This window comes from Camelina sativa, chromosome 6, assembly GCF_030686135.1.
Source record: "Camelina sativa cultivar CO46 ecotype springtype chromosome 6, ASM3068613v1".
Lineage (NCBI taxonomy): Eukaryota > Viridiplantae > Streptophyta > Magnoliopsida > Brassicales > Brassicaceae > Camelina > Camelina sativa.
In genome coordinates, this window is record NC_141885.1 from 16395813 (window position 1) to 16408993 (window position 13181).

At 38.0% G+C, this 13181-nt stretch overlaps 3 protein-coding genes across 4 annotated transcripts; 2 read left to right on the forward strand and 1 right to left on the reverse strand.

Moving 5' to 3' along the window:
- The first annotated feature begins 585 nt into the window (after nucleotides 1-585).
- Nucleotides 586-4931, forward strand: LOC104791148 (putative pectinesterase/pectinesterase inhibitor 34). Its single transcript, XM_010516964.3, has 3 exons — nucleotides 586-1744; nucleotides 1909-2045; nucleotides 4064-4931. Exons 1-3 carry the CDS (start codon nucleotides 762-764, stop codon nucleotides 4759-4761), a joined length of 1818 nt encoding a protein of 605 aa, XP_010515266.1. The 5' UTR covers nucleotides 586-761; the 3' UTR covers nucleotides 4762-4931.
- A 1268-nt stretch (nucleotides 4932-6199) lies between these two features.
- On the forward strand, nucleotides 6200-8356 carry LOC104791149 (pentatricopeptide repeat-containing protein At3g49240, mitochondrial). Its single transcript, XM_010516965.3, has one exon. The coding sequence runs from the start codon at nucleotides 6346-6348 to the stop codon at nucleotides 8230-8232; it is 1887 nt and encodes a 628-aa protein (XP_010515267.2). The 5' UTR covers nucleotides 6200-6345; the 3' UTR covers nucleotides 8233-8356.
- Nucleotides 8357-8551: 195 nt separating this feature from the next.
- On the reverse strand, nucleotides 8552-11356 carry LOC104780749 (protein DEFECTIVE IN MERISTEM SILENCING 3). Of its 2 annotated transcripts, XM_087453135.1 has the most exons (7): nucleotides 11013-11329; nucleotides 10438-10708; nucleotides 10107-10338; nucleotides 9773-9964; nucleotides 9353-9673; nucleotides 9026-9245; nucleotides 8552-8820 (listed from the first exon to the last, which is right to left on the reverse strand). In XM_087453135.1, the coding sequence occupies exons 1-6, from the start codon at nucleotides 11031-11033 to the stop codon at nucleotides 9026-9028; spliced, it is 1257 nt and encodes a 418-aa protein (XP_087309261.1). In that variant the 5' UTR covers nucleotides 11034-11329; the 3' UTR covers nucleotides 8552-8820. The 2 variants fall into 2 exon arrangements, with proteins under 2 accessions (XP_087309261.1, XP_087309260.1); XM_087453134.1 differs by lacking the exon at nucleotides 8552-8820 and having other exon boundaries at nucleotides 8847-9245; nucleotides 11013-11356.
- Nucleotides 11357-13181: the final 1825 nt, after the last annotated feature.

The following is a 13181-nucleotide window of genomic DNA, read 5'->3' on the forward strand; positions in this document are numbered from 1 at the left end:
TCATTAAGATTAACCTTGGTTGGTATAGGTGCCAGCTCATGTTCTTTAATAGCCACATTAAAGATTTATGATTGTCAAAAAAAAAAAAAAAAATTATAAGATTTATATGTAAATGTTTTAAATATGCCAAACTTTTACTATAGTGTATGTTTTCGATCCCCAAATAATCTAACGTAGTATTCATTACTAAATTAACTACCACCAACATTATTTTGATACTACATTATATCGTAATGTTGGCTTTTAATGAACTGTCGAAACTGAACGGCGCAATTACTTGTATGTAGAAAATTAGTAAATAACTCTTAAAATATTCTCAAAAGATATGTGACAGATTTTTTTTTCTGATATATATCATTTTTTAATACATGTCGATGAATAAAAAACAAAAGACGATATATGTTATGAAAAATAAAGATTTGAAAACATAATACGTGTGGTTTCAATGAATTTTATGTTTTCAAAAATTATGTCGACGAATAACACAAGCTCACTATCAAACGAAAGAATAACACAAGTAATTAGAACTAGGACACAAGTAAATTGATAAAGCAAATTTTGTTCTTATGGTAAAATGAATAATTCAATGACGCGTGTCCCACCAATAAGCACCACTCACTCTCAAGTCCTCAATATATACTTCACATACAATCCTTTCACTCTTATATATAAATACCACACAGTCACACACATTGTTTTAGAATGTAAATAAAAACACAACCAAACTGAGTAAAGAAGAGACACTAAACCAAGAAACAAAAATGGGATACGAAAGGCTCGGACCATCCGGAGCAACTGGTTCGGTCACAAAATCCACTACTACTACTACTACAGCTCCGATCTTAAACCAAGTTGCCACGTCTTCACAACCGGAGAACAACCATCGGAGAAGCAAGAAGAAGCTTGTAGTGTCATCAATCGTCTTAGCCATCGCACTCATCCTCGCCGCCGGGATATTTGCCGGGGTCAGATCACGTCTTAAACTAAACCAATCCGTCCCAGGCCTAGCTCGTAAACCAAGCCAAGCTATCTCTAAAGCTTGTGGGTTAACTCGTTTCCCCGAGTTATGCGTTGACTCACTCTTGGACTTCCCCGGCTCACTCGACGCTTCCTCTTCCAAAGATCTAATACACGTGACGGTGAACATGACGCTTCACCACTTCAGTCACGCTCTCTACTCATCTTCCTCCTTCTCCTTCGTCGACATGCCGCCACGTGCTCGCTCAGCTTACGACGCTTGCGTCGAGTTATTAGACGATTCAGTCGACGCGCTCTCACGCGCTCTCTCCTCAGTCGTATCATCCTCAGCGAAGTCGCAAGACGTTACGACGTGGCTTAGCGCGGCTCTGACGAACCACGACACGTGTACCGAAGGGTTCGAAGACGTCGACGACGGTAAAGTGAAGGATCAGATGACGGCGGCGTTAAAGAATCTCTCGGAGCTTGTTAGTAACTGTCTTGCGATATTCTCGGCGAGCCACGAAGGAGACGACTTCGCCGGAGTGCCGATACAGAACAGGAGGCTGTTGGGAGTGGTGGAGGAGGAGGAGGAAAAGGACGAGAAGTTCCCGAGATGGATGAAGAGAAGAGAGCGTGAGATATTGGAAATGCCGGTATCTCAGATACAAGCTGATATTATCGTCTCGAAAGACGGTAACGGCACGTGCAAAACCATATCGGAAGCTATCAAGAAAGCTCCTCAGAACAGTACTCGCCGGACTATCATCTACGTCAAGACCGGAAGGTACATTTACGGTTTTACCCTTCACAATTACCAATGTTTTTATGACTATTGTGTCCGTGAATGACGAAAGTAAAAACTTAAAAAACCTGTACGGAAGGATTAATAATTGCGTATCTGACTCTTACTGTGGTTTCTGTGTTTTATTTTTCGTTATTTGGAAAAAGATATGAAGAGAACAACCTCAAGGTCGGTAGGAAAAAGATAAATTTGATGTTCGTTGGAGATGGGAAGGGTAAAACTGTCATTTCGGGAGGGAAAAGCATATTTGACAACATTACTACTTTCCACACGGCGTCGTTTGGTGAGTTTTCTTATTCTTTAATTTTTTTTCCCTATAAACCTCACTCTTCCTTTTTACAATTACCTTTTTCACTTTTTGAACTCTTTTCAAATAATACAACAATAATGATAAATAGTTTAAAGTGAAAAAAACACGTAGAACCAATGTTACTATTGCAATTAAAAAAATACAAGGAAGGTGTATAAATTGATACACTTAATCTTTCGAAGATCTTTTTAGTGCCATAAAATAAAATTTTAAAGATCTTTTTGTGTTGATTAAAATCTTAAAAGGTACACGGTGGTCAACATTTATGATATAATAAATGTTCCTTTTCTTTTGCCGTGGTTTAATATATACTTTTGATATACATATTTTTTTTTACTGAAAAGGGTATTTTATTAATATATAAAAGTTAAGGAATGAAAAATATATATACTTTGAGGAGAATTATTGGAATCAGATACGTGAAGAGGGGCCATGAGCTAGGCTGTCTATGGATATCGGATTGATAGGGTTTTTTTAAAAAAAGTGTCTGATTTTAGATTCTCTTAAATTCAGAAATTTTTACGAATATTAGTTGTCTTTTCACCACTTGTGTGTTTATATTCTTTCGTGTGAATCATGGACCACTAATTTATGTAAAACTTGTAAATAGTAGTAGTAGTAATGTACTCGAACCAGTAACAAAGTCAATATAATGGACCACTAAATTTTTGTAAGATGGTGATATTTGATTCCTTTTTCCTGTTTTGGTATTTTCTCAAACTTTTTCGCCGAAGGCACACTCAGTAATCCATTTTTTAAATTACATATTTTTTTTAATCGTTTCTTTCATATAAACCAGTTTTGAAACAAACGTCATTTACCCATTTTCGACCACTTCGGCTAAAGAAGAACCTTCTTACCGCAGACTGAAACTTTAAATTACTTTTGACCAACTTTTCTATCGCGCATGCTTGTTAAGACTTAAGACCTAAGTTCTAGTTCTGACGTAAGTCTACTTCTTATGTTCTAGTCTTCTAGAGAGTTTGTACACACACAAAAAAAAAGTCTTCTAGAGAAAACCATGTTATGGTTCTTGAAAACCATTGAAAATTCAAAATCAATGATCATATAAACTATCATAAAAATCTAAACAAATGTACTTGTTTGGGAATTTGGTTTAGCAACAGTTTTGGCTCAGTATTTTAGAAACTTCAGTTTGATCTGATCTTATAATGCTTTTTTGGTAACAGTATAACTTTATTTATTGGATTGACTTTTCCATATGATTACGATTGAGTTCGGTTAGGTAAAACACACTAACACTGAATCGGACATCGGACATCCTATGTGATGCTGCCGCATATCCAACTAAAACTCACATGCATGTTGTTGTGGTTCGTTATGTTCATTTACTACACACAACTCAAATCATCGAACATTCTTTTGATAAAAAAAATGTTTATATACTACTTTACATTCATCTTCTGTGTCATTCCTAAATACCCACATCCACTTACCCTCATGAATAAATGCATACTTGATACTCCACATATGTATGCATTGCATATATATGTACACACACGCACACATGATCAAAATACAGATATGCAATTATGCAAACACAAATAGAAGAATATGAGCGTATCGTAAGGTTCGAAGTTAGGCCGCGCAATTACTGACCACACATATTTGTATATATAAAAACATGCATGATGGGAGACAGAGAAGAGTAGCATTTATTAACATATATAGTTGGAGGTGGGTCATGGCTCATTATTTAGTTGAACGCGTTAGAGACCACTAGCTCACTAGTTTTGTTAATTTGCATACAACATTTCTAGGTAACGACATTTCTAGCATACTAGTTTTTACTTTAATTACATATAAATATTTATTTGAATTGGTTTCCTCTGATTGCATTTGTTGCGTCTATATTTAGACCTTAAACATGTATATGTAGTTTTTGGACCTTTTTAAAATATTTTTATTTAAAGAGTTAGTAAAGCACAAAACATAATTGTGCTTTTTCTTGTTTTGTTTTCTTTCTCCAGCTGCGACCGGAGCTGGATTTATTGCAAGGGACATCACATTCGAAAATTGGGCCGGTCCAGCAAAGCACCAAGCCGTGGCTCTCCGCATTGGAGCTGACCACGCGGTGATCTACCGATGCAATATTATCGGTTACCAAGACACACTATACGTACATTCAAACCGCCAATTCTTTCGTGAATGCGATATCTACGGTACAGTCGATTTTATTTTCGGGAATGCAGCTGTGGTGCTACAAAACTGTAGCATCTACGCACGTAAACCCATGGATCTTCAAAAAAACACAATCACGGCTCAAAACAGAAAAGACCCGAACCAAAACACGGGAATATCGATACATGCGTCAAGGGTTTTGGCCACATCCGATCTCCAAACGACAAACGGTAGCATCCAAACGTTTTTAGGCCGACCGTGGAAGCTATTCTCTAGGACGGTGTATATGATGTCGTATATTGGTAGTCATGTACACACGAGAGGTTGGCTCGAGTGGAACACAACATTTGCTTTAGATACGTTATACTATGGAGAGTATATGAACAGTGGACCGGGGTCAGGTCTTGGGCAACGAGTGAAGTGGCCTGGGTATCGAGTCATCAATTCAACTGCCGAGGCAAACCGGTTCACGGTGGCAGAATTTATATACGGTTCGTCGTGGTTGCCTTCGACCGGAGTTTCGTTCTTGGCCGGATTAAACATATAGATAGAGAAAACTGAAATGCTTATGTTTTTTCCGATGAATTGTTTCATTCTTACTGGTCCTTATATATTAATGGACATATCATTAATCCTATAAATATATATATTTTAACTTTTAATTGTATTTTCTCAAGAGGTATAATTCAATAAGATCGTCAAGAGGATAATTTTCCATTATTTTTCTTGACAAGACCAAATGATCCAACTCGATCGGTGCGATTACCACCATACAAATTCTTTTAAACTAGTTTGAATTACATACATTTTGAATAGAAATACATAAAGTTCATATTGTGTCCTTAAAAAACGAAAATAAAGAAATTTTACTTTAATTCTTTTGTGTGTGTGTGACAAAACGAGAGCTAAAAAGTCCAGCTACATTATTTTCTTGAACCGACTAAATGGGTTCGAAAAGACTATTAAACACGAATTTATTCAAACAATTTAATATTGCTTTTAAAACAATAATTTCAAGCATATAATAAACAAATAAGTATGAATTGGATGTGTCGGTGCTGGTGTGGTGGTGAGAGAGACTAAAAGAGGAACCGAATAGGTCACGGCCGATGACCGACACTGACAGTAGGGTCCACGATTTTGGGAACCTTATGTTCTCTAGTCGTTCCATGTTCTGTGACTTAACTATCAATATTTCAATAATACCAAAGCACCAATTTGGTCACTTTCCAAATTACAAAACATGTTTTCTTACGTTATACTCTTACATTACATATCATTGAGATAGCATTCACATAAGAAAGTTGACGACACAAGTATAGCTAAGTTATGTAACCTCTAGTGGTTTATTTGCTTCACGTCAGCAATTTTTTTTTTCACGTCAGCAATTGGAACTTGCTAAGGTCATTTTATACATCAAACAAGAACTCATGTATAATTAATTACCCATCTACCATAAGTCTAACAAATTAGTTATACATAGTTCTACTTTTCAGGAAAAAAATACCCCATCATCAACCATACTTATTTTGTGATCCACAAAACAAGAGCCCAATGATTGAATAATGCATCTTAAGAGTTAGGAGAGCGAAATTTACGTCTCGTTAATAATAAACTATGCAGCACACTCACGAAAAAAGAACCTTGCTTCTATCTATGCAGCAAATATGTTGCGTTTTTTACCATTTTGCTTCGAATGTTCAAAACTCAAAAGATTTCAAAAAAAATATAATCAGATCAAATTTTATTGAGCAATACATTGCCATATGACAAACAACAATAATTCATCATTCATAATGTTAAAAATTATCTGTCACAATGGATATAAATTTCACCTTAAAAAGTATGTTATATTAATACGATCATTTGGTTCCCAAATTTTGTCATTTCTTTTCGTTTTTACAAATTAATGATAAAAACAACAATGGATCGCTACAAAAAAAAAAATATGTTCGAGCTAATGGCCCAAAAGAGCCCATATCTGAATTGGTCAGACCAAAACACACTTATCCTCGTTCCCAAACAACCCCTAAACCTCATCGTCTCCAAACTCCTAAAACCCTAAACCACTCTCTCATTTCCATCTCAAAGGAACCATTTTTCCACTGTGAAGTCTCAAACATTTCCAACCATGTCGATCTCCAAACTCGCCTTTCTCAACCACCTTCAAACACTAGCGAGATCCTACCGTCCACGTGTCCCGCCGCAGCCATTTCTCGCCGTCCGATACATGTCATTCGCGACCCAAGAAGAAGCCGCCGCTGAACGTCGCCGTCGTAAGCGTCGTCTTCGTATGGAGCCACCGGTTAACTCGTTCAACAGATCTCAGCAGCAATCTCAAATCTCTAGACCGATTCAGAACCCTAACATCCCTAAATTGCCTGACTCTGTGGCTGCTGTCGTAGGGAAACGCCTCGATCTCCATAACCACATCCTCAAACTGATCCGAGAGAATGATCTTGAAGAAGCTGCTCTGTACACTCGTCACTCTGTGTATTCGAATTGCCGCCCGACGATTTTTACAGTGAACGCTGTTTTAGCGGCGCAGCTTCGGCAAGCCAAGTATGGAGCGCTTCTGCAATTGCATGGATTCATTAACCAAGCTGGTATCGCGCCTAATATCATCACTTACAATTTGATTTTCCAGGCTTATCTTGATGTTAGGAAACCTGAGATTGCCTTGGAGCATTACAAGTTGTTTATAGAGAACGCTCCATTGAATCCTTCCATTGCTACTTTTAGGATTTTGGTTAAGGGTTTAGTTAGTAATGATAATCTTGAGAAAGCTATGGAGATTAAGGAAGATATGGGTGTTAGAGGTTTTGTTGCAGACCCTGTTGTTTATAGTTGTCTTATGATGGGGTGTGTGAAGAGTTCTGATGCTGATGGTGTGTTAAAGCTTTATGAGGAGTTGAAGGAGAAGTTTGGTGGGTTTGTTGAGGATGGTGTGGTTTACGGGCAGTTGATGAAAGGGTATTTCATGAAGGGGATGGAAAATGAAGCCATGGAGTGTTATGAGGAAGCTACTGGAGAGAATTCGAAGGTAAAGATGAGTGCTATGGCGTATAACTATGTGCTGGAGGCTTTGAATGAGAATGGGAAGTTTGATGAGGCCTTGAAGTTGTTTGATGCGGTGAAAAAGGAACATAACCCACCGAGGCGTTTGGCTGTAAATTTGGGAACTTTTAATGTGATGGTTGATGGGTACTGTGCAGAAGGAAAGTTTGGGGATGCTGTGGATGTTTTCAGGCAAATGGGTGATTTTAGGTGTAGTCCCGATGCTTTGTCGTTCAATAATCTGATGAATCAGCTGTGCGACAACGGATTGTTGGCTGAGGCTGAGAAGCTTTATGGTGAAATGGATGAGAAAAAGGTGAAGCCTGATGAGTACACATTTGGATTGTTAATGGATACTTGTTTCAAGGAAGGTAAGATTGATGAAGGAGCTGCGTATTACAAAACAATGGTTGAGTCTAATCTAAGACCAAACTTGGATGTGTATAACCGATTGCAAGATCAGTTGATTACAGCCGGGAAACTCGATGATGCAAAATCCTTCTTCGATATGATGGTGAGCAAACTGAAGATGGACGATGAGGCTTACAAATTCATCATGAGGGCGTTAAGTGAAGCTGGTAGACTCGATGAGATGCTCAGGATTGTGGATGAGATGCTAGATGATGACACGGTCAGAGTGAGTGAGGAAATACAAGAGTTTGCGAAAGAAGAGCTGAGGAAAGGAGGAAGAGAGGGAGATCTGGAGAAACTAATTGAAGAGAAAGAGAGATTGAAAGCAGAGGCAAAGGCGAAAGAGTTAGAAGAAGCAGAAGCAAAGAAGAAGAGTCAACAAATTAACATAGCTTCATTAATTACTCCAAAAGTAGTGGAAGCAAAGAATGAAGAGGCAAAGCTGCAATGGGATAATGAAAATGGTGGTGTTGAAGAAGCCGATGTGGTGGAGATGGTTCAAGGAGTAGAAGCAGGTGGATCAACCGGTCAGGATCTGCCTTCTTGCTGATGGTCTTTTAGTACTTAATTAGAGTCTCTATTTATCTTCCTATTATTGAACTTTATGTAATTAGGGATTTGGTTGGGACAATAAGCTATAATTTGTCTTTTGCTATAATGCAGGTTTGGCAAAATCTTTTTTTTTTTTGTTTTCAAGTTTGCTTCTGCTATCATTTTAACATGTTCTGTAGCAACAACATTGGCCACTTGTTTTACTTAATGGTCTGTGTATACTTTTCTTTAATAATCTGACAGTTTGAAGTTAATAGTGAACGAGATGTTTAGGGAACATTGATTTTCAAATTCCGGTAACAGGAAACAACAGAACATTAGAAAGCCTAGAAGGTTATAGATTATAGACACGGTCAAGTCAAAACCAAAACAAATAAAAGACTAGAAACACAGAACCGAAGCTAACCGTTCTATACCAAACCGGTTTACTACCCTTCCAGAAAATTTATTAAAATCTATCATTTCCATGGAAAAACATCAAAAATTAAGCTGGAAACAAGTTTTTATAGTCAAAATAGGATTCCTTTAGGAGGAAGGGCCACTGTCACTTAAGAGTTCCATGCGTCTTTGCTTGCTCTCCTTCTATCTGGGTGTGTTCATTTGCACAACATATAAACAGATCAATGCTACCCATAGAAACTTTTCAGGTAGAGATATTTGAAGCTTTGAGTTAAAACCGAAACAAAGATATGATCATATAGACAATTCCATGATTTGCTTCAACGGACATATCAAAGTTTGGACTTAGGTTGAAGCATCTTAACTGTGATAGAAGAGACATGTCTCACTACCTAATTTGCGGATGAGCTCTGAGTCAAGCATAGAACAAACTCTTCTTTCTTCTTGCCAAAGTTGAGGACAGCATGCTCACGGAGGACTTGCTCTCGCTTAATGTCCTCCAGTGTCTTGTCCTTCTTCCATCTCAGCTCTTTCATTTTCTTTTCTGTCTCATTATAGTTGTCCATTGTGTGTGAAGCAATTGGCTTTGCAAATCTCACGTTCACCTGATCACTGAAAATTGCATTGGTTTTAGGACTTTGGAATAGAGCAAGAAGAAAAGATAAGAACCCAAAGAGAGAGAAATAAGTTTTCGGTTTATAAAATTGTGAGAATGTTACCGGTTTCCAAGGTTGATGATCCCTGGTGTCCTGATGATTCCTCCATCCAAAGATACTGCACCATGACTTATGCATGGGAGGGCACTAATCATATCGACCCTTTTTTTGTAAACTTGAAGGCGGGAGAATAGACTGTAGAACAAGGTCTCACGAAGACCATATCCATATGATGTGACACAGAGCAAGTACGCTGGATCGATTTGTATCATATTCACTGCAAATCCGAGAAACCCGGGAGGACACTCACCATTAGGCAATTTTGGTTTCAGAAGATCAAGCCTTCTTTGCGGATCATCAGCTATGTGCTGACCAACATACGGCCTAGAAGTCATCAAATGAAGTCATCAGAAAAGGATTGCAGATGGAATTGTATCTAATTAAATTTGTAATACATCAAAATGATTTAAACAAAATAAGTACCTCAGGTTCTCAAGGCAGATGACATCAAAATTGTCTTCAATCGTTCTGTCAATTGAAGCGCCAAGTCCGTGAAGGCCAGCATTTCTATCAATGTTGCCTTGGTTGTCATAACTCTCTAAAGCTGTAACATTGTCATAATTCTTGCATACAACTGCCAACATCGAACGAGTCCCTAAATAATTCGACAGAATCCTACATTTTTAAAATACCACAAGAGAATCTAGTCAGTTTTCAGATTACAAAAACATAGCAAGAAAGGTTTGTAACAATAGAAACTGTGACACTAAGAGTTTGAAGGTAAACTGAAAAAGTGACAGTGAGAAATGGAACTAACTGGCTGAGGTTCTCATCATTGACCTTCGCAAGTTTCGCTACAACACCAACAACACCTTTTGTCTGCATCCACTGAGAAGCCTGAGCGCCATGACTAGTCTCAACTAGACCTAAAACTCCAGCAGCTGATTTTTCGTGGCGAAGGATCTGTTCATTAATATCTTCACCATGAAGATTGGCATCAGAGTTTTCACTTGTAGGAGCAGGAGACGAATGAAGCTTGCTCATATGAACTGCAAAAGACAATTGTAATTCACAAGAAAATCTCAATCCACAAAACAACAAGTAGCTGACATGCAGCTATATGCAAGGAACAAATAGATCTCTAAAACCTTGCAAGTCGAGGATTGCTTCATCCAATTTGGTTTTCTGAGCCTTGAGAAACTTGAGATTATCCTCATGCTGTTTGATCTTGTTACCCATAACTTCAAGATCAGACTGAAGCCTCTTGGAATTGAAAATAGCAAACTCAGCTTGAGCAATGCCTCCTCCTACTCCTCCTCCATTCTGAGTTTCACCTCTTGGAACTGGTGAAGATTGGTCCAAACCCATCATCATCGGTGATGGATCTCGAACATTCGAAGGAGTGCTCTGAAACGAAATCTACAATTCGATACAACAAAACAAAAGCCCTGAATCAAAATCCAATCTTTCATAAACCCTTACTCTCGAATTCGTAAAAATCTGTAAAACCCTCAAAAATACATCCAATGTTCGCATGCAATCAAAAAAAAGAAACGAAATTTGGAGAGTAGATACAGTAATATACAAGAAAGTTCGTGTCTTTCGACTCCAGATTCACAGAAATCGCAGAGAGATGTTGATCGCGTAAGAGAGATTATAGACTTTAAAGTTCAGATTTTTACGAGTAATCACGGTGAGATTAAAGAGAGATTCTTCAACTAACCTGATGACCAGACGGATACATTGCTCCCACAGCTTCAATGTTATCACCGGAGAATCTCTCTATCTCTCTCACTCTCTCACTCTCTCCCTGCTTTGGCTTCTTCTCCGGTCTCACTGAGTCTTACGAGGATTTGATTTTGCAGGTTTTTAGTAATTGGTGTGACGTTTTTTAATTTAAAATATACCCAAAATAAAAAGAAGAATAAAAAAAAAGTTTTTTTTTTCTTTTTTTTTTTTTTTTTGTGGTCAAATATGATTTTGAGAATTTAGCTAAGAATGCTATGATGATAAACTTTTAGAAATGAGAGTTTGATTATTGTCCTCTGAAAATACCAGTTTCTATATTTAGAGGAAAAAATAACGAAAATACCTCTTTATTAAAGAAGGAGAATTGCAAAGGCGGGCAAATTCAAAGAACCATCGTTAATATTGATGAGACATGCATTAGTGATAGCGAGCCTCGGTCAATTAAGTGTTAAAAAAGAGTTAATAGTAGTTAATGATGCTATTGTTAAGGAGTAAACCTAACCAGATATGAAGAATGCGATTGGTGAAGAGAAGATGGAGTTGGTGGTGGTCAGAAAATCGAAGGTATGTTTTCGCATTTAATACTGGCATTTTCCAAAAAAACATGTCGTAGCATATAATTTGGCCAGTTGCGAAAGAATGTTGTTTATGGTTGGGAGAAAAGCTAAAATTCTCTTGTATTAATTGTGGGTAAAAATGTTTTTTATGTTTTTGTAGATGGACCGTAGAGTGTGTGTTCTTGTGGGTGAATGGACATGTTCAGATATTGGGGTGTTGAAGTTTTCTATCCATCATGGGTAAATGACAAGATTTTTGTCCATCGACAGAGAAACTACTTTTGTAGGGTTGAAGGCAAAGATAGGAGAGCTGTTGGGTGTCAAACTAGAGGAAAGCAATATAGAGTTAAACTTTTGGCACCTAAGAAACACAATTGTCTTCACACAAGGTAAGATGCACCCTGTTTCAGTAGGCAATGATATTGAGTTTGAACAGTTTAAAGTGAAGAATGAAGAGTGTGGTGGTCTGTATTTGTACGTTTCAATGAACAAGGAAAACATGTTAACAACTGACGAAGGACAAACCATGTTGTCTACCGGGGTGAGAAGAACAGTGTGGACAATTTTGTTGACGGTGGACAGCTCATGTTTTTTACGGAATGTGGAAAGAACATTGAATGTAACATGTTGTCTTTTGGTGGGCGAACCCTCATTGGCTATCGTGTGTGGACATTACAGTGAATCGAACTTCTTGTCAATCTTTCTACAGGACAACAATTTATCTGCCGAAGCAAATATGATTGTTCATAAAGAAGGTGCAACTATGGACGATGGCGATGAAGTGTTGTTAGAGTGTTTGAGAAATATTGAAGAAGTCCACCGTGAGGTAATGGTGCACAAGGAATCAGACGACGGGTGGGGAAATGATTCAAGCTTAGGTGAAAAGAATGGGAAGAGGAAATGATTAGAAGAGAGGAGAAAACCAAGGACAAAGAGGAAGGTAAATTCGAAGACAACAATTGATGATATTGTAGAAGGGTCTAATACTCGTGGAAACATTTTGGAGGGCGACAGTGAACAGGATGTTGTGGACATGTTAGTGGATTTGTATGAAGAGGCAAATGGTCCATCGGGCTCAATATTGAGAAACTTGTCAGAAACTTCACCCCAAATAAAAGAGTATGAGGGTCCAGCCGAGATGTTAGACTATGCTGACCTAGGAGGTGAAACATTGGGGAGCTCTGAGGATGAGTCTGATAATAATTTTGATAAGTGGACAGAACAAATTAACAAAGAATATCCGCCTGAATGGGATCATTACAAAGGAAGGGTGGAGAGGGCAATAGAACCCATAGGTTTTGGACTTGGGATAGAGCTAGACGAGCAATTGCTATATCAAGACGTTGGTATGTTGGTATGTTGTCTACAATCAATGCAACAGGCAATAGACAAGTTTGTCAAACAAAAATACCAACAATTGTCCACCAGGAGATAAACATCTACCTTGGCTGTTGGATGTAGTCCACCGAAGGAACAACATTACCAGTTTCTGCGTCCTCATCCAACCTGCAATGGGGAGAATATGGTATGTTGTTAGCCCTGTTCAAAAAATCAGACGCCTAGACGCTCGGCGGAGACACACCTCC